Here is a 24,623-nt window from a genome sequence, read left to right on the forward strand (position 1 = left end):
TAGGCAACCAATCAATAACCCATAAAGGCACTCATGTAGCTATTGACCAACACATGCAGCAGCTTACACAACAACAGACATAGTGATACAGATATACTGACAGTTTAGTCACCAACCCATGCATTCAGTAAGACACATTTAGTCATGCAGCTACTAAATCCTTTATCCAGACACTTATGCATCTAGTTATTCTTCAATACACCTTGGCATATATATAAAACATATATAAACTTTACAGAAATACACCTTCACTGGATGATGTCATCAGTGATGTCACTGACCATGTCATGAATGATGTAATATGTGACATCATCAGCAGTGCATTGCGGGGCGCAAGTTATAGTTCGCTCAACTAACTATAACAGGGGAATTTCCATGGTTTTGTATGAGTGAAATCTCCACCTAACTATAACGTCCCTGAACCCTATGGTTTTTTCAGTGAAAAATAATAAAAAATATATATATCACATTTTAAATAGGTATGTTTAAATATTTTTAAATTAATGTATTTTTTATATTTGTTAAAATGTATATCAAATCTAAATAATTGTTTTACGTTAATTTTATTAATTAATATATTTAACATAAGTTTTTTATATATATATAAAAACTCTATTTTGTACATCGATATTTTTGACATCAATATTTATGTATCGATTTTGTGTATGGGGATATGTTGGGCATGTATATTCTATCAGTGAACCCTTTTAAGCATCCAGACAATGCAGCGGCTTCAAGATCAAGAGTATCCAAGAAATATGCTACAGGTCTGCATGTAGTACCATCCATCGGAGCTTGTGCCGAAGATGCATAGACTTTGTGCTCACTGCTGAACAGAGTAAATCTCTTGTTATAATCAGGCATTCCCAAAGCTGGAGCTCGACAAAGACTCTCTTGCAGTTCAGTAAAAGAGTGCATGCATTCATCCTTTCAGGGTACGGGGTCTGACAAATCCTTGTGTGTCTGCCTAATAAGAGGTTTAGCTGTCACAGAAAATTGGGAACCCATTGTCTACCATAGTGAAATATTTGCAGAAACATATCAACTTCTGTTTGAGTACAGGACAGACTCATGTTCAGAATCGCAGTGATTCTGTCCTAGGACACCTTCCTTGCTCTTTTCTCAATATGATGTCCAAGATACAAAACATCTCGGGACTGATTTACAAACCCTGTGCACTGCCAGTCCGTCACTTTTTGTGACGCACTGACAGCGCATTTCCCTGCCCCATATTTACAAGGACAGGAAAAGCCACCCTGTGTGGCTTTTACTGTCCTTGTAAATATGGCCCCTTTACATGCAGATCTTTGCATGAAAGGGGTGTTCCATTGGTGTTGCTGTGGGTGTTCCCACGTAACAACCATTGAATGAGATATATTTCCAGATTTATGAGGAATCGTAAATCTGCAAATGCGTGTAAATACTACGCCTCCCCAGGGAAGGCGTAGGGAGGCGCAACGAGTAAGAATGTATTCATTCTCCTCATTTTTGTTTTCTGTTTATATGCATGCTGCATTCTACAGCACACATAGAAAGAGGAAATCACCTCTAATGATTGTTTTTGTTCAGGAAGGATTCCATTCCCGCACATAAACAATTATTAAAACAACCGCAACTCCACCACCCTGATCGCCAACCTCAGACTCCGTCAACTCATCACAACACCCACCCACTCCACCGGCCACATGCTCGACCCCATCTTCTCCGCAAGTGCCCACGTCTCCTTCAACCGCACCACCGAACTCCACTGGACCGACCATCGCTTCATCCACTTCACCTTCCAGGAACCCACCACGCACCACCACACCCAACAGATCCCCCACTGCTGCTGGAGCAAAGTCACAGAAGACCAGCTAACCACCACCCTCGCCCGGAGCCCACCCGCCAACCCAACTGACCCCGACACCGCCGCCCACAACCTCAGACAATGGATCGACGACTGCGCCAACACCCTCGCCCCGATCAAGAACCCCTCCAACAGACACGCCAACAAGAAAGCCAGCTGGTTCACTGAAGACCTCTAGGCCTCCAAGCAAACCTGACGAAAGCTAGAGAAGAAATGGCACCGTGAACCAACTCCGGACAACTACACAGCCCACAAGAACGCCACCCGCAGACGCCATCACCTCATTAGAGCCACCAAAAGGGCCTCCTTCAAAACTGCCTAGACAACAACGCACACAACAGCAAAGAGCTATTCAACATTGTGAAGGAACTCTCCAACCCCAGCTCCAACACCAACGACATCCCACCTTCGCAAGACATGTGCGACTCCCTTGCCACCTTCTTCCATCGCAAGATCGCAGACATCCACGAAAGCTTCAACGTCCTGACCACCCCGACAAGCACCGAGACCTCCGTCCCCACGTCCACCGTCCGCACCGACCCCCTGCTCTCCTGGACCAACATAAATGACGACGACACCATCAAAATGATGAATACCATCCACTCCAGATCTCCATCAGACCCATGCCCACACCACATCTTCAACAAAGCCGGAACCACCATCGTACCCCATCACCGGAAAGCCATCAGCATCTCCTTTGAAACAGCAACCTTCCTGGAGAGCTGGAAGCACGCCGAGATCAACGCCCTACTCTGACCCCAAGGACCTCAAGAATTTCTGGCCCATCTCCCTGCTCCCCTTCCCGGCGAAGGTCATCGAGAAGACCGTCAACAGACAACTGACCCGCTACCTCGAGGAGAACAGCATCCTGGACCCATCCCAGTCCGAGTTCCGCAGCAACCACAGCACCGAAACTGCCTTCATCGCCGCCACCGATGACATCAGGGCCCTGATTGACAACAGAGAAACCGCGCCCCTCATCCTCCTGGACTTGTCAGCCGCCTTCAATACTGTCTGCCACCGCACCCTACGCGCACGCCTCCACGACGCTGGGATCCGAGACAAGGCTCTGGACTGAACCACCTTCTTCCTCTCCAGCAGAACCCAGAGCGTCCGCCTCCCCCTTTCCGCTCCGAAGCCACTGACATCATCTGCGGCGTACCCCAGGACTCATCCCTCAGCTCGACATTGTTCAACATCTACATGGCACCGCTCACCCACGTCGCCCGACTGCATGACCTCAACATCATCTCATATGCCGACTACACCCAGATGATCCTCTCCCTCACTAAGGACCCCCTCACTGCCAAAACCAACCTCCACAAAGGAATGAAAGCCGTCGCCGAGTGGATGAAGAACAACCGACAGAAGCTAAACTCAGACAAGACGGAAGTCCTCATTCTCAGCTCCACCCTCTGGGCCTGGGACAACTCCTGGTGGCCGACCACACTGGGAACAGCTTCAACACCCACAGACAGCGCATGCAACCTAGGGTTCATCCTCGACTCCACTCTCTCCATGACAAAGCAGGTCAACACCATCTCGTCCTCCTGCTTCAACACCCTCCGCATGCTCCGCAAGATCTACAGGTGGATCCCCTCCGAAACAAGATGAAAGTTCACCCAGGCCCTCGTCAGCAGCAGGCTAGACTACGGAAACGCCCTCTATGCAGGAGCCTTGGCCAAACTCCTGAAACGACTTCAACACATTAAAAATGCCTCTGCACGCCTGATCCTCGACATCCCTCACCGCAGCCACATCACACCCCACCTGAGATAGCTGCACTGGCTCCCCGTCAACAAGAGGATCACCTTCAAGCTCCTCACCCACGCACACAAGGCACTCCACAACACCAGACCAGCATACCTCAACAGACGACTCAGCTTCTACACCCCCAACTGCCAGCTCCGCACCGCCTCCTTGCCCTTTCCACAGTCCCCCACATCCTAAGAGCGACCTCCAGTGGCAGATTGTTCTCCCACCTTGCCGCGAAGACCTGGAACACCCTCCCCATCCTCCTATGGCAGACACAGGACCCGCTAACCTTCAGAAGACTCCTCAAGACCTAGCTATTCGAGCAGTAGTAGCACCCCCCCAGAGCCTTGAGACCCTCATGGGTAAGTAGTGCGATTTACAAATGTTCTGATTGATTGATTGATTGATTGAAACAATGCTGATTTTCAACTTCTATGTGTGCTAATGCATTTCCGATTGTTTTTGTGCAGTAAGTGAACCCTTCCTGAACAAAAACAATCTCCCCAAGAAGCAGGCATCCTTGCACCATGGTGCAAGGGTGCCTGCGTCAGTGCATGGTAGCAGTTTGTGTGCCAGCGCAGGAGGAAGCACAGAGATGCAACATATTGTTGTAAATATGTTGCATGGCAGTGCTTTCCAAACTAACGCAGCGCGGCGCAGCAAAATGACTTGCTGCATTGTGCTGCCTTAGTTTATTGTAAATCTGCCCCCTCTTTTGCAAAACTGCAATTTAGACAGTGACACTTTGTGTCCATTCTCATCCAAATGATTTAATGGAGGGATGGTATTGTGAGTGCAACCCTCCTGTGTACTTGACGCCACCAATAGGTCGTCGATTTACTGGACAAGATGAGGGTGATTTGGCATCACCAAGGACATCTGATTTTTGTTAAACATTTGATTAAAGATTAAGGGCCTTTCCGTATACCCTTGTGGGACTCGGCACCATGCCAAGACACAATATCTGAACTGGAAAGAGAACACATTCTGGATGTCCTCATGAAATGGAATGGAAAAGAAGGCTATACACAAATCAATGACAGAAAAGCATTCAGCTTCTCATGGAATCTGAAACAAAATCACAGCTGGATTTGGTACCATGGGACAACATGGGACTACAATTTGGTTAATCCGGTGTAAATCCTGAACCATACAACATTTAGAGTTGGGTTTCTGCAAACCCAAAATAGGAGAGTTCCATGGACTTCCCATTATTTCTTTCAGGATTCCTTATTCGATCATTGAATCAATCAATGGAGTATTTCCTGCCATGGTTTCAGGACTCAGATAGTATTGTGGGATTTTTGGAAACACAGCATTTGGCTTCACAGTTATTTTCACTGGAGTCACACCTTTGATCAGACTAATGTCTGTTCACGTGAAATCCCAGACTTCTGGAGATACAGTGTCTCTCAGTTTCAGAGGTAAATCATCACTGGTTAACAGAGGTAACAAGCCTTCAGTTTTAGAATTTTGTTTAGTCTTTTTGAAAACCACATCCTCCTTATGTATTTGAAACTTGATCCCCTTTGGAGAGCAATACATAGAGAAGTTGAGTTTGCACAACAAATCCTATCCAAGTAAATTAACTGGACTTAAATCACACAAAAAATATGTGCAATTCCTCAAAGTTCCCAATTTGCACCGGTGTGGGTTTAGCTACCAGGTTTTCTATTTGTCAAGTGGCAACTCCTACAACTTGGATTCTTTTTCCCGAAATGGGCAGGTTTGGAACTTCCATTTACCTTATCATCCATTTAGGGACCACTCTGGTCTACCTCTAAGGCTGTGCCGAGCACGCATCCCTCCTCCCCTCTCAGGCACTGTTATTGGGACAGCTCTGAGTGTGTGTCATCGATTTGGGTAAAATATTGTTGGGACACATTTTGATTCACATTTCAGTCAGCATTTGTATGAAACCCTTTATTCAAATTGTATTTTTGAACCTGAATGTTCATTTGGGGCACCGGGGCTTGGGACGTATTTTGATTTCTCTGTCTATGAGTCTGCTGATTCTGTGCCATGCCACAGCCCTGTGACTGTGCATTTCCAAGATTCTGAGCCTGTCCTCCATTTCCGGGATTAAATCAACATTCGCGCTCCCCGTACTTGCCACAAATATGACACAGGTTTGTTTCCTTGAACATGGGAATTGAAACACCTAAACCTCTACCTTGTGGCTGCAAACCCTGCTGTTTTACTCCACCTGCACCTCGCATCATTGGAGCTTGCTGATAGCCTCCCTGCAAAGCAAGCATGTGATCAACACCTGTACCACCTTGCCCCTTCTGAACAGTTTTCATCTGAACAATCATTAGCTTCTCCTTAATCTTTTTGTGTATTTCGTCTATGGGCTTACTCTGCCAGCAAATCAATTGCTGCTGAATTATGCTGTTCATTTCAGGTCTCAGGCCATACACAAATCGATAAACAAAATATCCCACATCCTTTTCAGACACATTCTCCATCCCACTGTATTGTTTAAATGCCTGCAATGATCTTTCATAGTAGGCATGAACAGCTCAACATTTACCCAATCAATCTCTTTGGGAGAAATCATTCCCTTCAAAAAGGTAGGGGCTTGGCTATATCCCTTCATTACCTCAGGAGATGGTGCACCTGTGCGAGCATTCCTAGCTAGTTCTGTCTCTGGCCAATCAATAGCGATTTTACGTTCTGCTCACAAATCGCTTGGGACCACAATGTCAAACAGGGTATCCAAATCCTTCAGCAAAATCTTTGAAAACCTTCACAAATCGTTTAACCTTTTTATACCATTCAACTGAATTCTTCCTTCATTTTGGGAAGTCATTTGTAAAGGACAATATATCTGGCCTAGTCCAAGGGACGTGTACATATCCTCCTACGGGTACATCACGCATAGTTACCTTGCCTCTGCTACTTGCTGTGCTGGAGTTTGATCCTGACGCTGGAGGATTGAGGAAGCGTCTTGAGGCTCACAGCTAGCGCTTTGTAAGGCGCTACCTTTCGCCGGACCCGCTTCCCGGGTCCCGCTTCACGGTGCTGTGGTTTGCTGAATCCTGGACACATCGCACTGATGGCTTTTGGTAGACAGGACTGCGAGCGAGAATACCGCAGGACTCCAACTCCCAAGAGTCCCTGCTGTTTCCTTCACCCAATCCACCTGGTGACGCTCTCCCTGTAGGCCACGCCCCCTTGCAATCAGTGAAAAGATTCTGGTCTTTGAACCTCGGCGGTTACCTTGCCTCTGCTACTTGCTGTGCTGGAGTTTGATCCTGACGCTGGAGGATTGAGGAAGCGTCTTGAGGCTCACAGCTAACGCTTTGTAAGGCGCTACCTTTCGCCGGACCCGCTTCCTGGGTCCCGCTTCACGGTGCTGTGGTTTGCTGAATCCTGGACACATCGCACTGAGGGCTTTTGGTAGACAGGGCTGCGAGCGAGAATACTGCAGGACTCCAACTCCCAAGAGTCCCTGCTGTTTCCTTCACCCAATCCACCTGGTGATGCTCTCCCTGTAGGCCACGCCCCCTTGCAATCAGTGAAAAGATTCTGGTCTTTGAACCTCGGCGGTTACCTTGCCTCTGCTACTTGCTGTGCTGGAGTTTGATCCTGACGCTGGAGGATTGAGGAAGCGTCTTGAGGTTCACAGCTAGCGCTTTGTAAGGCGCTACCTTTCGCCGGACCCGCTTCCCGGGTCCCGCTTCACGGTGCTGTGGTTTGCTGAATCCTGGACACATCGCACTGAGGGCTTTTGGTAGACAGGGCTGCGAGCGAGAATACCGCAGGACTCCAACTCCCAAGAGTCCCTGCTGTTTCCTTCACCCAATCCACCTGGTGACGCTCTCCCTGTAGGCCACGCCCCCTTGCAATCAGTGAAAAGATTCTGGTCTTTGAACCTCGGCGGTTACCTTGCCTCTGCTACTTGCTGTGCTGGAGTTTGATCCTGACGCTGGAGGATTGAGGAAGCGTCTTGAGGCTCACAGCTAGCGCTTTGTAAGGCGCTACCTTTCGCCGGACCCGCTTCCCGGGTCCCGCTTCACGGTGCTGTGGTTTGCTGAATCATGGACACATCGCACTGAGGGCTTTTGGTAGACAGGGCTGCGAGCGAGAATACTGCAGGACTCCAACTCCCAAGAGTCCCTGCTGTTTCCTTCACCCAATCCACCTGGTGACGCTCTCCCTGTAGGCCACGCCCCCCTCTACACCCAATCTATATCAAACGGGTCACTGCACCGCTGCGCGGGAGCGCGCGGGAAGCGCCCGGGAGAAGCCCGGGACAAGGGCGGGCCCTCTGAGGCCCTCAGAGGCACGAGAAGGCAAGGCTAGGCCAGTCCCCTAACATCTGTCTATCCGCATACTGTTCGGCCAGAGTACCCCCACCTGTCTTGTGACCTTCTCGCCCCATCTGAGAAATGTTTTAGAATGTTTACAACAATCTGAGAGGTTCTGTAGACATAGATTATCTGGCCTAGGATTAGTTCTTTAAATTTATACTTTAGAGAAAACTGCCAAGTATTTTAGCCTAGATGCACTAAATAGTAATTTTCCCTACACTTTTTATCGTTTCTCATTGTTTGTTTGTGATGATGACAAAGAAATTAAGGTCTGGGAGAATACTGGTAGGAAGATCAGGCTCAAAAACCAGATCGAATCCCCTCCGAAATAAGCTCAGCCAAGCCACTAATTTGAAAAGCACTTGCCAGCTTTTTAATCTCTGGGAAAGGGGTAAGAATAAAGCTATAGTGGCGGACAATTTATCTGAGGATATTAAGGACTCTGGAGCTATCCATTCAGACCTATTACCCAATACTTCGAGAGAGATGCCTGAAAATAAAAAGGTAATTGTGGATAATAGTTCAGTAGTAACAAAAGTAGCACCTTTGTCCTCTGAGTGTGGTTTTTCTCCTCCCTTATTCTCTACAATGAAAAATATTATTGAACTGGTACCAGAAGTAGTCATAAAAACAAAGAAAGACATAGAACAAGATAACTTGCATATGGAGAAAACTTCACACGAAGAGGCCCATCCTACAGTAAATATATCGCCAACAAAAGATTCTTTCGGAGGAGGAGCCAAGATGGCGACCGGGACGGCAGCGTAGATTCCCGGCTCCGTGAACCTCCGCATCCCGCACGGCTATCCTGCATGAGATCCTTACTCTGCGCTACGAAATCGTGTTCGTGAACGAAAGTGGCAACCGATCGTGTGACTCCGAGGTTTCTGACTGCCGTACAACCGGAGAAATCAGCGGTTGAACTTTGCGGCCCGTGCGGTCCCGAAGCCGGGACCTCGAGTGGACGCCTCCGCCGGGTGGCAGTTGAACAACAGCGGCCTGTGGTGACTGGGTGGAGTCGGTCCACCGAAGCGAAGCTCCTCTCGGCCTGTGTACTGTTGCGGACTGATGACATGCCCGGGTGTACAATTCTCGGATTCTGTGGCGATTGCCCCCTGCCTTTGACGGTGAGGTGCCCGGACGCCGTCCCTGGCTCGCCCTGATCCTTGGGGGCTGCTCCCGGCTTTCTGCGGGAGCTGGTCCGTGGCGGAGACGACTGTTGCCCGTGCCCGCGCAACGGCTGAATCTGTGCCTGCCCCAGGATCCCTGTCTTCAGCGACGTGGACCTTGAGGCGTTGTTCCCGGGGTCCTGGCCCCAACACGAGTCGGGCCTTCCCAGCGGCCATTTTGTCACGATGCAGCCTACCATCCTCTCCGCTGGGACGCAGCGAGACAGGGGGTGTGTGACTTTCGGGAATGTGGCGGAGCGATCGGAGGGAGCTGCTCTGGGGTACGGCGACCTCCTGGAGGCCCTTGGCGCCCTTCATTACTCCTTGGCTCATGGCGCCGGGATCCTGGGGGGGAAGCTGGATGATGTGGTGACAGTGTTGGGACAGTGGCGGCATGCTGGTCCACAGGTACACAGTGGCTTTTTACACCGCACACAAGAGGAAGATGTTGCGGCCCCCCCCCGCGATAAGTGTACAGCTGGACACTCCGGACGATATGCTACCGTGTGGTCGGCTAACTGTGGACTTGATCTGTTCCGGAGGTATTGGACCTGAGCGGAAGATGGTGGCCTTGTCCCGTGCGCGGTCTCCGGCGGCCCGGGGACAATTCCGGCAACGTGTGTCTCATTTGGCTGATTCAGCCTGTCTGGACCTTGTGTGCAGCGCAGATCCTGGGGCGGCACTGGAAAAGACACCCCTCCATGAAGCGGTCTGTACGGATGCTCAGAGACTTCCACCCCACCCGTGTGCGGCGCTTCCCGATTGTTTTTGGACGCTCCTGTACCTTGGGACATCGGACATGGTGCTGGGTCGAGGGGCAGGCATGGGCAGAATCGCAAAAAGCGGTCAAGGCTGAGGCCGATCCTTCGGGGGTGGTCACCTAGTAGACAGGCGGACTCATGGTCGCGCGCTCTCGTGGTTATTTGCATGACTGGTGTATAATGCTCCCCATCCCCCCCCCCCCCTTTTTTTTTTTTTTTTTTTGATATGTCGACTTGGTGTTGCTAATTGCTTGCTGGGGGGAGATTTCACCGTGCGGGAGGGAGAAGCCGGGGGTATGTTTTTAAGGCCCTCCTCCAGTTTATTCTATTCTTTCCGCCCCCCCGTCTGGGGGGGCTCTTTCTTACTCTCTTTTTTCCCTGTCTCTCCTATATTTCGGGTCTAGTTCCAGGGCGACAGGCACACTGCTGGGGGGTGGGGCCATACTCATTCGCAGAGGTGCAGGGTGGGGGGATAGGGGAGGGGATTCTTTAGTCTTTATCTCTTTTTCCATGGCCTCCTCCTTTTTTCTCTGTTCCTTTTTGCTTATTTTTCTGGGATCAGTGCGATACACTACCCTGATTGTGAATCGTTTGCTCTTCATGTGTGCCACAGTTTCCGGGGGGTTCGCTGGGCTTTAGGTACGGGGACCTGCAGGCGCAATTAATTTTGATATTTCTCCACATCCGTACTTTTTCGCGCCTGCGCCATTGTTTCAATGTATTGCTGCTTATTGTTTACGTCTCTTATCCTTGCCCCTTCTCGCTGTTGGGAAATTGTTTGGCACCCGATCCTACTGTTTTGTCTTATCATAAAATGAAAAACCCTTTCTCTCCTGGTGTCCTACCTACGCGGCTCATTGGCCGGACTATATTGGATTGAAGACTTTGCTCTCCGAGGTGCCGTCTGTGTTGACATTTGCTTTTATTATCCTGCTTGCTTAGCGGCCGGCCCCGGGGGGTTGTAGGCCCATACGTGTAAATGATTGAAACATCAATAAAGGTTTTTCAAAAAAAAAAAAAAAAAGATTCTTTCAACAATGGTCTGTCTCCAATGGTCCTTGATAAAGACCTATGTCAAAGGTACATAGAGACTGACCTGGTCAAAGCCGAGATGGACTTAAAAACCCTGGTAACATCGACCCATGCTGGCTTGCATCTTTACAGTAGTACCCCTTCCAAGTCCTCACACTCAAATTTTTCCATAAGCCCCAATTTAAATCTGATTGGGATAAATGCACTACAATGTCAGGGGACAGACAAACCAATTTCTGATACCCTCCATATATTAGAACACTTATTGTCGTCCATTTTACAATTATTGGAAAAATTTGTGGGGGGATCCAACTGTGTACTTGATACAGTGACCCAAATTTTGAAAGTTTTATTGGGCACTCAAAAAGAGAAGGATGCAGTCCAAAAGAAGCAGTCCTCCTCCTCTGTAGTATTAGATGAGGTAGGAATAAAAGATCAATCATCTGTAGTTAATAATGTTCCAAATAGAGTATATGAGGATGTAAAAACAAGTGCTACCCAGCCATCCCCCACCCTAAATTGTTCTTTAGTTAATGATTCAGAAATTAAATTCTGTGGGGAACTCCCTCCAAAAACTGGGAATGACCTTTTCCCTATCTTTAAGAAGCAACAGGGAGAAGGAGATAGAGAGGTGGACGCCACTCCGGTAGGGAATGGTAATAAAGGGAAGTCAGTGAAAATAAAAAAAAAAAAAATAAATAAATAAAAAAGAACGGAAATAATAAGAGGAAACTATTGAGACGGATAGAAAAAAATAGGCGGAGGAAAATCCTCTTTAGAAAACATCTTAATTCCCCCTTACACAATGAGGTATATCAAACTCAGGTGGCAGCTGAAAAGGATAATAACCCTGAAAATGAGATCATTAAAGAAAATATTGTGCCTCCGCCTCTGGCTACTCCAGCATTATTATCTACTTCCCCCCCCCCCATCATCAACAATTGACACAAATACCCTCTTCCAACAAGTTACCATCAATAGGGATATAATTGGGTCAAAAAATCCAACATTTTCAGGACAGGAGCAAAACCCCTCCGGCCAAGTAGCTCCAATACTTAACCCTCTAGCAACACCTTTCTTGGGAGTAGTTGCAAGAGGTGTCCCGTTAATAGAGTCTAAGGAGAAAAGCATAGATACCGTATGGGTAGAATTCTCTCCCCTTTTTGATGCTGAATGCATTCTGAACAGATCCCTCTTGCTTAAATATTTTCAAGAATCTGCTAACTTGAAACTAATACAATCAGCCGATCTAGATAGGGTACAATTATTAAAATCAGAAGTGGGGATGATAACTAGGGTGAAGTTCCACTCCAAGTTAGTAGCCAATCTAATTCTGCAACGCTCAGAAGATCTGCAGAGCAGAGGAATAGATGTAATCCCGGTGTTGGGGCATACTAGACAAAACAATATCCTTAAATCCCAAACTCGCCAGAAGCCCCCCTTTTCTCTGTTACAAACAGCAACAGGTAGTATAAATAAGGTGGGTGAGCTTACAGAGTTAAAAATATGCAAGTCTAAGGATTCTCGTTTAGTATCCTATGCTAACCCTACCTTGCTATCTTATCAATCTGATATCGGAGAGGAATATGTTCAATGGAATTGGCTTCCCAGAGTTCTTGCAGAAAGATCCCTAAATAAACAACTATCTAATTCGCATCTTTAGCAAAGAATTATTTATAATATCCTGGAATGCAGCCGGTTTAAAAAACAGTCCGGAGAAAATAGCATTCCTTTTGTCCCTGGAGGCAAATATAATATGCCTCCAGGAGACATGGTGTACCGATAAAATTCAAATAGGGAAAGATTATTATGTATTGGAAGGTAGCGCCACCCCGAATAAAAAAGGACATGCCAGTGGGGGGATAGCTTGCCTCTTATCGAACCGAATAAATTGGAACTATGTGCACTATATGGATCCGAGTAAACTCTTCCAAGTAGTAACCTTATTTGAGTCTGGCAATCCTAAAACTGGCAATCGTCTGGTTTTGATAAATGTCTATATACCACCGGAAGCTGGTTTTAATGCAATCTTAAAAAAGGTTTTCTTGCATAGCCAGAGTATCAGGGAGAAAGATCCAACGGCGGCTATAATTTTAGTCGGGGACCTGAATTGCAAGATTTCCAACTCAAGCATAAACTTATTCTGTGATAAACTTAGAGAAGAAACTCTCCATATTCCTCGGGCAGCGTTTCCCGAAAATATAAAAACAAATAAACGTGGCAAACTTTTACTAAATGAGTTGGCAGAAATGGATGGGATTATTGCAAATGGGAGACTCCCCTCGGATTCCCCGGCTAAGTTCACGCATAAATCCTACCAAGGGGAATCAATTCTTGATTACGTAATAATGGGGTCCCAATCATTTGAGTTATTGAAGGATCTCGATATTATTGATACACCGTTAAGTGATCATAGAATCCTCTCCATCTCGATGAATGTAAAGCCATCTAAATGTGATCAGTGGTCTCTGAATAGTGATCAAACGAATTTCGGTTCCAAATCAGGAAGGTGCTACTGGAACGCAAGGGCGTGTCGAAATTTGGAAGAAATGCTCGATGTAGCAATATCTGAGCTTCCTTCCTGGTATGGCTCTGAAATTGAAAACTTCTCTCTGTTCTTGAAGTCAGTGATAACAGGGGCAAAAAAGCTCAATAGGAAAAAGTCCTTTGGAATATTTACTAGCCCTCTGAGACTGCTTAACATAGAAATTAATAAATTAGTAAGGGTCCAATATTTAAATAGATCTGTTGTTATAGCACAAAAAATAACAATGTTAAAAAGGAAACGGAGAAGGCTATTAACCACATTACGCAAAGAAAAAGAGGATGCTATCTGGGTAAAAATAAGAGAAGCTGCTATTAACGGGGAAATGAGGCAATTTTGGTCCCTTATAGGTGAGGGGTGCGGACTGAGAACAAGCCCTTTACCCATCCCTATTGAGGAACAAATATGGAGGGATTTTGTCTCTAATCTTTATGCAAGCAATAATACGGTGACCTCGCAAGTACGGCCAAACGAAATGAGCTTGTCTTTAGAGCCATTTACAGAAAAGGACATAGATTTAGCTATTGGAGAAATGCGGCACTCCGGGGCTATGGGCCCGGATGAATTGCCCATTAATGTATTAAAACAGAACAGGGCTAAATGGAGTATGCTACTCTGTCCAATTTTCAATAATTGTTTATCTAGAGGTAAGGTTTTACCCTCTTGGAAGGGAAGTATCCTGGTACCATTGTTTAAAAAGGGAGATCGTTTATCCCCTCAGAATTACCGCCAGATTGCACTGTTGGATGCAATCGGCAAAGTTTTTACAAGATGTCTGCTCAAACGAATAAATGATTGGGTGGAGCATTTAAATATTCTTCCTCTCGAGCAGACAGGTTTCAGGAAAAACCACAGTACCATGGACAACTTAACAGCCCTCCAGGTAATAACCGATAAATATATTGGAGCCAGAAAGGGGAGAGTCTATGCGGCATTCATAGATTTCTCCACGGCCTTTGATAAGGTCGACCGACAAGTACTGTGGAGAAAGCTACATGCCCTGGGAATGCCTCATAGACTCTTATGCCTGGTACAAGATTTGCACGATAACACGTGGTGCAGAGTGCTATTGGGGGGTGAAAGGGGCTTATCCCAGCTTATTCCATCGGCAAATGGCCTTAAACAGGGCTGTCTTTTAGCTCCTCTTTTGTTTTCCCTTTATGTTAGTGATCTCCCCCTTATCATATCTGCATGCGAAGGAATTGCCCCACGTCTGGGAGACAGATATATCTCTTGTTTAATGTATGCGGACGATATATTAATCCTAGACCTTACTCCAAAAGGCCTTAACAACCGTCTGCATTCATTATACGCATTCTCCGAAAACCATTTCCTGAAAATAAACATTTCTAAAAGCAAGGTAATGTGTATGGAGGGGCGAAAAAAACTGAAGTTGGAACACATTAGCTGGGAGCTGGGAGGCCAAAAACTAGAAAGAGTAAAATCATACGTATTTTTGGGTAAGGTTGTAAATAGCAACTTGAGCAACAAATCCCATATAGAAAATAATTCCCGCAAGGCAAAGTCGCAGGGAAATGGGTTAAGAGCATTATACAAATCAACCGGTAAAAGACACTTTGGTTATTTGCTGGAGGCTCTCCGGGCAAAAGTCCCCCCAACTTTGCTTTACGGCATAGAACTCATCCACCTAGTCGAATGGGGTTTTTTGGACATTATCGAGGGTTCCCTCTTGAGAAGCTTAACTTCAGTTAATAATAGTTGCAGTGCAGCAGCCCTTCATTTAGAATTCGGTCTAAGAAGTAGCTGGGCACAGGGTCTGGCAGGAGTCATTCGCTGGGTTATCTGTTTGGTCAAAGGAAAGCCTGCCACACTAAGATCCCTAATCACAAAAGAGTTGATGGGCCCACTAAAAGAGCATTCGATTCTTATAAAGAATTATAGGAAGGCCATTACACTCTTGGATTTAGAGGAAGCCACTCTTTTAGACCTCTCTATGCAACAATTAAAATCTACATTAAAACAAGCCACATGGAAGCTAAGCTACGAAAGGGATCGTAACTTGATTGTACAAAAGAAGGGGGCTACTCAAGCTGTTGATTTCTATTTGTTTAAACAAATACAACCTTACGCCTCCTGGAATATACCCCACGGTTTGCGCCATTTTTGGCTGCTTCTTAGGCAGGATCTCCTTCCACTGAATAAGTTGTTGGCCAAATGGCATGGTATATCTAATATTTGTAACCTTTGCAATATCTCAGTCCAAGACTCTATACATGTCCTGCTAGTCTGTCCAGCATTAATGGCCCACCGTCGTCTGTGGGTAAAGCCTGTATGTATTCAGTTTGGTATTTTATCCGCAAGTTCTCTGATAGATGCTATCTTAAGTCCCCCAAACAAAATTTTCTGTAACAGAATTTTTAACTTTTTCAAATGTTTTTTAGAATTGTATTAGATGAACGGTATGATAATCTGTACATTTTTTGCTTGAAAAAGTCGATTATATGTGGACTCATTTTATTATATCTTGGCTGTTATTTTGTAATATGTGGATCTCCAAGGAGTTCCAAAATCATATTTAAATAAAATTGAATTGAATTGAATAGTGAACATTCTCATTCTCTCATCCCCATCATCCTCAATGACTGGGAACATTTGCAGTGTGACTTTCTTTGTTTTCTTCCTCTCAGCCCATTGACCTTCCCACTTTTCTAATGCTCCCCACTTCCTTAAGATAGCTAGCAGCTCTTTGATTTGTAACCTCATTCTGGAGGGTCTCATGTTTTCAAAGCTTTTTTTTTCATATATTGAACAGGACTGAAGAAGAGGAGATTGATTGCGCTTATTAAGGTGCCAAGCCATTACAACTGAAGTATACGATGATTGGAAGCAGTTAATTCCGTCTTCTGTGAAGTATTCTTATTGGCACAATAGAACCTTACCTCATTAAGCCCTGATGAAGTTCCCCAGTTTCATGTTTGGGAATGAAATGCGTTGGCTGGTTTTGTGATTTGAATAAAGAACAATTTTGAAAAAATACTATGAACTTACTTTAATTTTTTGGGTGCACCTCCTTCCTATTGTACATAAAAAATACAATCTATACTCAGTGGCACTGAAGGGTGACAAGTGCTGGTGAAATTGTGCATTACTCTAGAAAACTTACTTGCAGCACTAAGTGAGGTGCTAACTATCAAGTCCATCACTTTTGGTTTCATCATGTTTTTGATATCTCTGTCACTAAAATCTACATCTATTAGGTTTTTATAATGTCTTAGATGTTTGTACACCCACCCCGTATTTCTCTCCCAATTCAGACAATATTTCCTGTGCAGTTCCAGCACGTCTGATAATATCCTTGCAGATGAACAATAGTTCATCATCATCATGAGAAGTGATTATATTAGTGGGGCTCATTGTTCCTATAATCATCCAATTCCACCTCGAGTCTTGCAACATCGAGAGACTTATCCTTTTTGGTCTCTGAAGCATTCGCTCAATTGCTTCTAACACCCCTCTCATTAACCGAAGTGACCATTCCTTTAAGCCAATCATTGAGTTCCTGAGAAGTAGGACCTGTTTGTCCCTCTAATGTATCCCCAAGTAAATCTTCACACTGACCTTTCATCTCTGCAGTAGGGGTCAAATGTAAGAGGGACACATCAGAATCTGTTGCTCTCATTGGGAGAGTGTTTCCAATGGCATTCTGTGTTACCCACAAAGGGGTTACTATTTCATTTCCAGGTACATAAATGGTCTGAGAGGTTTGAAAGGTCTGAAAAATCTGAAAGGTCTGAGCTTGTCCTGAACTTTTGCTTGGGGAATTTAATTTTGTGATTGCACAGTGTTGGTTCTACATGAAATACCTACTGAGTTTGGAATTAGAGACATCTGAGTAGGGTGTCTTAGTCTCAAATCTGCAGGAGTAAAGGTTGAATCATTCATCCCTGTAGGGACAGCCAATGCATGTGAGTGTTCTCCTCTGTTCCCGATCGGATATGAAGGAACTACAGGACCTATGGTCACTGGAACAGTCAAAGCATCAGGGCATTTAAAACAATCTGATTATTTGCATTGTGCATTCCTGTAGTGCCACTCATGGGTGTGAAAGGAGTGTGGGGTACTGGGCATTAGGAATTGTCCCCTATATGAATCTGCTATACTCTATGGCTGATCCTCATTATAAGGAGGTCGACTGTTCAGCATAATTCATGCAGGAATTTGTCATCAAATTCACTATTACTTTCTCCAGCCAGAAGTAGTATCTGTGGATCCTCAAGATGTTTTTTCTTTTCCCTGCGCTTCCCTCCACCTTCTTTCTCTACAACTAATACAGGATACATTTGAGCTCCTTCTGCTTACTATACCTTTCCTCCAAGCTTTCTGCTGCATATCTCATCTGGCCTCAACATATTGATTCAAAGTATTCTCGTACCTCCCCTGAAATTTTTGCTTCTCTTTTTGGTGGGCCATCTGTTCCTATTCATCAAGCGCCTCAAATGGCATAGGCTTAGGAGGCATTTTAATCTCATAAAACTGTCTCCCCAAATTCTCAAGAATGATAATGTTGAATGTTCTGTATTGTGGGAAAGTTAAGCATTCATCATTCTCAGTATATTTCATCCAGTTTTCAAGCCATTTACAAGCATAGCATCCTCGCTATTGTGTCATAAATAATGCTGGTGATATTTGGACCCCTTCTATAGTGGGTATAGGTATACGCCCCTGCATCAAGCTCTTTAAATTCTTTAACATTTTCATATTTCAATGACTATAAAATTGTCCTTCACAAGTGATTCTCTTCAACAAATTTCCTTTACCCTTCCTTGTTTAGCTCCAACCAACCAATACCAATGCGGTTCTCTGTGACGTCCTCAACCTATCCCAGTGCGGTGTTACACCAACTGACCAATACCAGCGCGGCACACAGTGACGTTGAACTCATTCGTTGCAGCGGCTACTCCTCCTTCACAATCCTTCAATCACGTTTTCATCTAGGCAAAAAAAATAATCATATAATGCATACTACTTCAACAACACTGTCTGCTCTGCTATAGAAAGTACAGATTCTCTCAGATAAGATGTTTTAATAAACCTAATAGTCTATCTTAACTTAACATGCACTTCAAGTGAAATCTCATCCAGCGCAATCTCTCTCTAATGTTACAAGCCCTCCCTGTGCACTGAGAGCACCTGTAACAAATGTATCCCTCAATCTCACAAAAGAAAACATCTGTTGATCACTTCTCACAAACAGCACCTTCAAAACACAGCAGTCAACTTTCTCAGCGTATACCACACTGAGATCACCCGTACGTGCATGTATCTATCCAGGGATCTTAGGGCACCTTGGACCTGACAACAACTTTCATTTCTTTGCATAAAGTGCATCACCCAACCATGGACTCTAACCACTTCCCATAACCTCAAACATCCAAATCACTTCGCTGCAATTTAAGCGTAGGCATTCGTAACACACAACCCTGTTGATACTCACACCACTGTTTTAAATCGTCTTCGCCTCAATCCTCCAATACTGGCACTCGGTCACCTTCAACAGAACATGTAGCTTCGGATTTGGGCAATATGGGCAACATTTTGCTTTAGGGATCTCAAATTAGGGATCTCAGTAGAAACCCCCTTTTCTTCACTTCATCGGACAGAAAACTATCCGACACGCTACCAGAATTACTGTTGTAGCATTTTGGGCGCTTTTTGTCATCTCTTGGTCCTCCAATGGACCTTGCTTTGTGCTGAGAGGGGTGTGATATAGAGGGTTCAATGAGCCATCCAATGAGGACCAGGAATTGGATAACTGCTCTTCAAACTGATAATTTAATTCATATATACGACTCTCAAGACTACACTATACAAATAAAGGATTAGGTCTGGCAGACCACATGTCCTGAAGAAATTTAGATGGGCCAATATCATACAAACCAGTACTTCAGTTAAAGATATATAGAACAACAACATTAGTACTCGATATCCAGAGATTTCTCTAATTTGATCCCTTCCAGTCATCAATAAATCAATTGAAATGCACAATCAAATGAAAATAAACCATAGTAAGACAGAGGCAGTCTGATTTAGTTAACGTTTATCAAGATTTAATAAGGCATTAGTAATTAAGCTTGATTCAAAATGCAGAAAGTCAAATTTGGCATAAAGTGGCCAAACCTCTGGAAAGTTCAGGAAGGGGCATGAGGGAAAGAGACCACCAAGGCGCACACAGCGTATGCGTCAGTCTGGAGTCTGCAAAGGCACATCTGTATCCAAAGAATAGATCAGCAAAGGAAAAGTCGCAAGAATGAAAGCTCTCCCAAGAAAGGTGGATGAGAGTTCTTCTGTTTACGGCAAATCCGTGTATATTATAATCCACAAGTTCTAGAGTGACGCCTCCTTGGTCACCTCACTTGGTCAGACCACTCAGTCCATTGATCAGTTGTATAGGGTGACTTGTGCTGAGACATAAAGAAGACACATATTGTGGAAATTTAGGCGGTGCAGAATTCGTAAATTGTCAAGCAATCCGGTAGGTGTATATTCTTAAACAAAGATCCTTTAGGCACAAGAGCAAGTTCAAGAGGACAGTTTCGCAGGCAGATGTTTTAAAGTAATTGAATTTGTGTCAAATAGTCCTTGTATGCGAGTGGGAACTCTCAAAATAAAACATAGTTTCAATTCACTCGGCAATCTTAGAAAGCTTTCCCCTGAGAACAAAGTCAAGCAGAACAAAGAACATGCGTGCAAAAAGGCAGGCCTGCATTCAATTTAGGCCAATATAAGCAAAGAATATAAATTATTGAAATATACATTTTCATGGAGAAATAAAAGATTCAAACTTTGTTTTCAGCTTATTTGCACTTAGAAAGGAGGTTAATGTCACTGTAAATAGCATCTGTAACTGTGATGTATTACTGCATTTTCAAAGTACCAATGTGTAAAATTATTTAAAATTCCTAATAGCTAATATTGTTTCAGATGATGTACAAAAGCACATATATGAAGATCATTCTCTGAAAGTTTCAAAGCATTAGCTTTTAATACATAAGTGCAGCACCATTTTCTCTTTTCTCTCGTGGTGCCGTTTTCACATAAGTAAAAATAGAGTTTTAGAATGAAACTCCCCATTAGCACATAATATGTCATCTAGACTACATTAGTTTTCAATAAATCTTCACATACATTAATTATTTAATAAGGATGGTTAATAAAATCTCCATAACACGTGAGTAATCACTTTTCGATTATCCATCAAAAGAATACACCAATGTAATTTAGTGAAATTGAGCCTATGTTATTTTATTTAATATTTTCGTCTAATCTACACTCTTTAGCATGCTTTTATGATACCTTACCTGATAGTTCTAGAGATTTTCTGTAACATATAATTTGTGCACGTCTATCATGGTTTCTTCAAAAGGTGTCAAAGTCGGTTTATGTGTCATTTGTAAGTTTAGCAGTTTTCCCACTGTATCACTACATTCCAGGCACCCTAGCACCATGACGCAAGGGTGCCTGCGTTGGAGCTGTGTAGACAAAAGTGCGCCAGTGCAAGGAAAGGACAGAAATGCGTTGCATAATGTGAAATAGGGTGCATGCCTTCCCTTTCACTCAATGTAGCACAGCAAGGTGGCTTGCTGTGCTGCGTGAAAGTATTATAAATCTGGGCATTAGTCTCTATTAAATTTTCCTTGTTGCTGCATCTATTTGAAAAGCTTAGAGCCTACATGGCAAATGATTTTTCATGCTTTATTGAACGGACTATATTTTACTTCTATATTGTACCTTTATATTTTAATAAAGCTTCATAGTTTTCTCCAATTTACTGCTCTCAAATTCTCAAATTCTCTTTTTGAATCAGTCTCTTCTTAATTAATGTTGTTTTGAACCGTATTCATAGAACACCATCCCCGACTATGCAAACTGGCCGCCACCAGATACAGATTATCTCAGCCCCATCACAGTTCAACACCATAGCTGATGGTGTAAACTCTTCCAAACAGTTGTGGTTGTCTCTATCTAAGGATAAGTGTATGAAGCATAGACAATGGGCTCAAAGGTGTCGAATCCAGAGGGTGACAAGCACAGAGTTGGACAGAACGACTCTGAGTTGAATAGGAAGGCACAACTACTGGAATAGTGTGAGGATTCTAGCATGGTTTACTAAAAAAATTGAACTATCAACTAATCAAGAGATTGATTTTTGGTCTAGTACTTCTTGAATTTTGAATCAGAATTTTGAGTTTGAATTATAAAGCACATAAAACCAATAGTCATTGAAGCGCTGTCAACAAGTAAGAAACCAGAAGGAGGGGACAATCCTAGTGAATGTGGATGCATAAAAGCATCAGAAGGTCACCCAGGACAATTAAATTATACAGATAACTGGGTTTTTAGCTGCCTACGAGTATGATTTCAGACTCATAATATTTGCACAAGCCGGCAGCTGCCACCATGAAAGCTCTTTCCACCCATCTCGCTTTCCAGAACCTAGGAACTATCACCTTTCTCGTCCTGCAAATTTCAGAGCTCTACTAGGAGCATACCAGGTGAAGGCGGCCCTAAGATAACAGGAGCCCTGTTGATGGAGAGCCTTATGTACAAGGCACAGGGTTTTAAAAGTCACCTGCTTCCTTTAATGGCTGCCAAAGCTCCCTCTGAACTGGGGTGGCGAAGTGAGCTAAAGAACGATGATGGATTACACCCAGAGCTGTGACTGGGGGTGAGTGTCTGAAAGGTTTCAGTGCTCCATCCATCATCTCCTTGTGTTTGCTAATGGAGATTTTTTAAGGCAGAGCCAAGACCAACTGAATAGCATCTGCATTTTGGATGACCTGAAGCTTGTTCAACGAAAACTGATTGGCATTTGAATGAAGTACATTTCAGTAGTCAAGGCGAGATGTAAAAAGAGCAATGGCCAATGACGCCCTTAACTCTGCAGGAAGAAAGGGAAGAATTTTCTACCAGGTCTTAATGATCCAAAAACAAGAACACGAACTCACCGTTCTATTGACCTGGGTGTGAAATGCCAAAGTATTGTCTAAGATCACTCCCACATTTTTTGTCGCGGCCACTGCAACAGGTAGAGTTCCGCAGGTTTTCAGTCACCAACAGTCAGTCCAGATCACATTTTCCACGCCAAAAACCAGTTCTCCCTCATCAAAATGCTAATTTCATCCATACAGGACCCAAACCTGTACGCCGCCCCTTCCCAGTCATCAGAAATGGAGATGATGATTTGGGTCTCATCTGCATAGGACGACACGTGGGAACTGAAGGAGCGCACCAGTTTTATCCAGAGGGGCGACACACAGGTTAAATAGAGTAGAGGGAAGAACCATGCTGGACTCCACAGGGAAGGTGGAAAGGCTTAGCCCTAAAGTCCGCGCAGCTGGCTGTGAGAGTTCTGTTCACTAAAAACGACTCCAGCAGGCTTAAGGCAGCGTCCCTCAGCCCAGCCTGTCACATGGTGAGAGATGGTGTCAAAGGCTGCACACAGATCAAGGTTACACTACCACTACTGACAAAATTAGAAGGGGGTGTTATTTCCGAAATAAATAGAAGTTTCTTCTTGCAAAAAACGTGAAAGCCACTGTAGTCTGCAGGTTACAGTGTGATTTCTGCAGCAGGTACCTGACCCAATGAGCTATTTTCTACCTTAAGTCTCAATGTCTAGCAGAATGAAGTGATCCATAGGCTGAATGTGCCAGACAGTATGAGTGCTGAGGTGAGAGCAATGACAACAGACTTGCAAGACCTTTAAACTAGCACATTATTTATTTTAAGCCTTGAAGGGGCAGAAACAAATGTCTGTTACTTTTGTAGACGTGTTGTAGCAACTTTCAGCATGAACCAAAACACATGAACAATTCATATCCTAACTCTAGCATCTTTATAAATGGAAATTATTGCTTTGAAATAGGTAATCAGTTCTGAACATGATTTACAGCAGCTCTTCCTCTAAGGAAGTGAATTCTAGAACTTATCAAAGACACACATCTACAGGCCTGCTCCTCCACTGTTTAACTCTATGGCTGAGTACATATAGTTACAAACCACAGGAAAGACCTTCTCTGTGAAGGTATCCGTGTAGGTGAAGAGGTGCTCCTGGGTCACAGCATTGAAGAATGACACCAGCCCGCCCTCGAAGTCCAGGTAAACTCCAATGTGTCTTACTAATGGTAGCGATCTCAAACGAATAGCAGTTATGGGGTGAATATTAGTACCATATGCATAGTGTGCCAAAACCCAGAAGCCATTCTCAGGCCTAACGCTCTGTGGATAGTTATTCCTAGTAACAGACTGCCTGGCTATCCCTACATACCACATTATTACAGAAATTGTTTCAAAACTGCTTTTGGGCACCCTCAGCTCCCAGTAATGCTTCCCAGAGGTGAAGCCTACAGTTCCAAGAACACACGAAGGTTGCCAAAATCTCTTTGCATTCTTGGAAACATTTTGTTTGATAGGAAGCCTTGTGACACGCTTTCCATCTGCAGAGATGTTGAGTGCAGGATGAGCTGTGGTCGGATCCAGGAAGATGGATTCTGAGGAGGAAAAGACAAGGTTACTCTGTTGAGCTGTCAGGACCTCCTTTTTTGTATGTCTTCACACCACTGAGCCCAGCAACTTCCTTCTATCATCCATCCTTCCATCTGTCCATCACCCCTCTGATCTCTCCCTCATCCACCCTTCTAAGCCCATCGACTTCCTTCTGTCAACCATTTTTCCTTATATCCACCCCCCCCGTCTTCCATCTGTGCATCCTCCTGTCTGTCCACAGCTCTTCATTCATGAGACAGTATAAATAAACCCAAAGAATTAGAAACCTCTTAATCAAGATAAGCTACCTTTAGGTTGACCATAAAACCTGGAAATGCCTTCAGACATGTTCTATAAGAAAGATTATCTCCAGTTCACTGGGATCATGTTTGCTATATGTTTGTTCAGAAGCACATTCCCTCTCCAGTGTTATCACATGATCTCTAGGTGGGTCAGACCTGAGGTAGAACATTATTATCTACACTGGACAAAGATTGAGAGGAGGAGAAAAGACTGCAGAAGCAGGAGTGTGACTCTGTCCGCACTAAAAAGAAACACACCCTTGTAAATCCATGACTAAAATGTATCTCATGGTTCCAGTATGAGTAAAAAATCAAGTCAAATACTTTTTGTGCTCTACACAAGACCTGCTGAACCAAAGGGCAGGGATGCATCTAAGATAGGCTCCCAGTT

The 24,623-nt window shown here is 44.4% G+C and overlaps 1 protein-coding gene across 2 annotated transcripts in view; it reads right to left on the reverse strand.

The window, feature by feature from the left end:
- Nucleotides 1–19,479: 19,479 nt before the first annotated feature.
- LOC146861816 (CD5 antigen-like) overlaps nucleotides 19,480–24,623 on the reverse strand; it is a 417,568-nt gene continuing 412,424 nt past the window's right edge. For both annotated transcript variants that reach the window (XM_085640970.1, XM_085640971.1), the window contains one exon: nucleotides 19,480–23,935. In XM_085640970.1, the coding sequence (XP_085497096.1) occupies nucleotides 23,388–23,935 (548 nt within the window). In that variant the 3' untranslated portion in view covers nucleotides 19,480–23,387. The remainder of the gene's footprint in view (nucleotides 23,936–24,623) is intronic.

The sequence above is a fragment of the Triturus cristatus genome, chromosome 2_2 (genome assembly GCF_964204655.1).
Source record: "Triturus cristatus chromosome 2_2, aTriCri1.1, whole genome shotgun sequence".
Taxonomy (NCBI): Eukaryota; Metazoa; Chordata; class Amphibia; order Caudata; family Salamandridae; genus Triturus; species Triturus cristatus.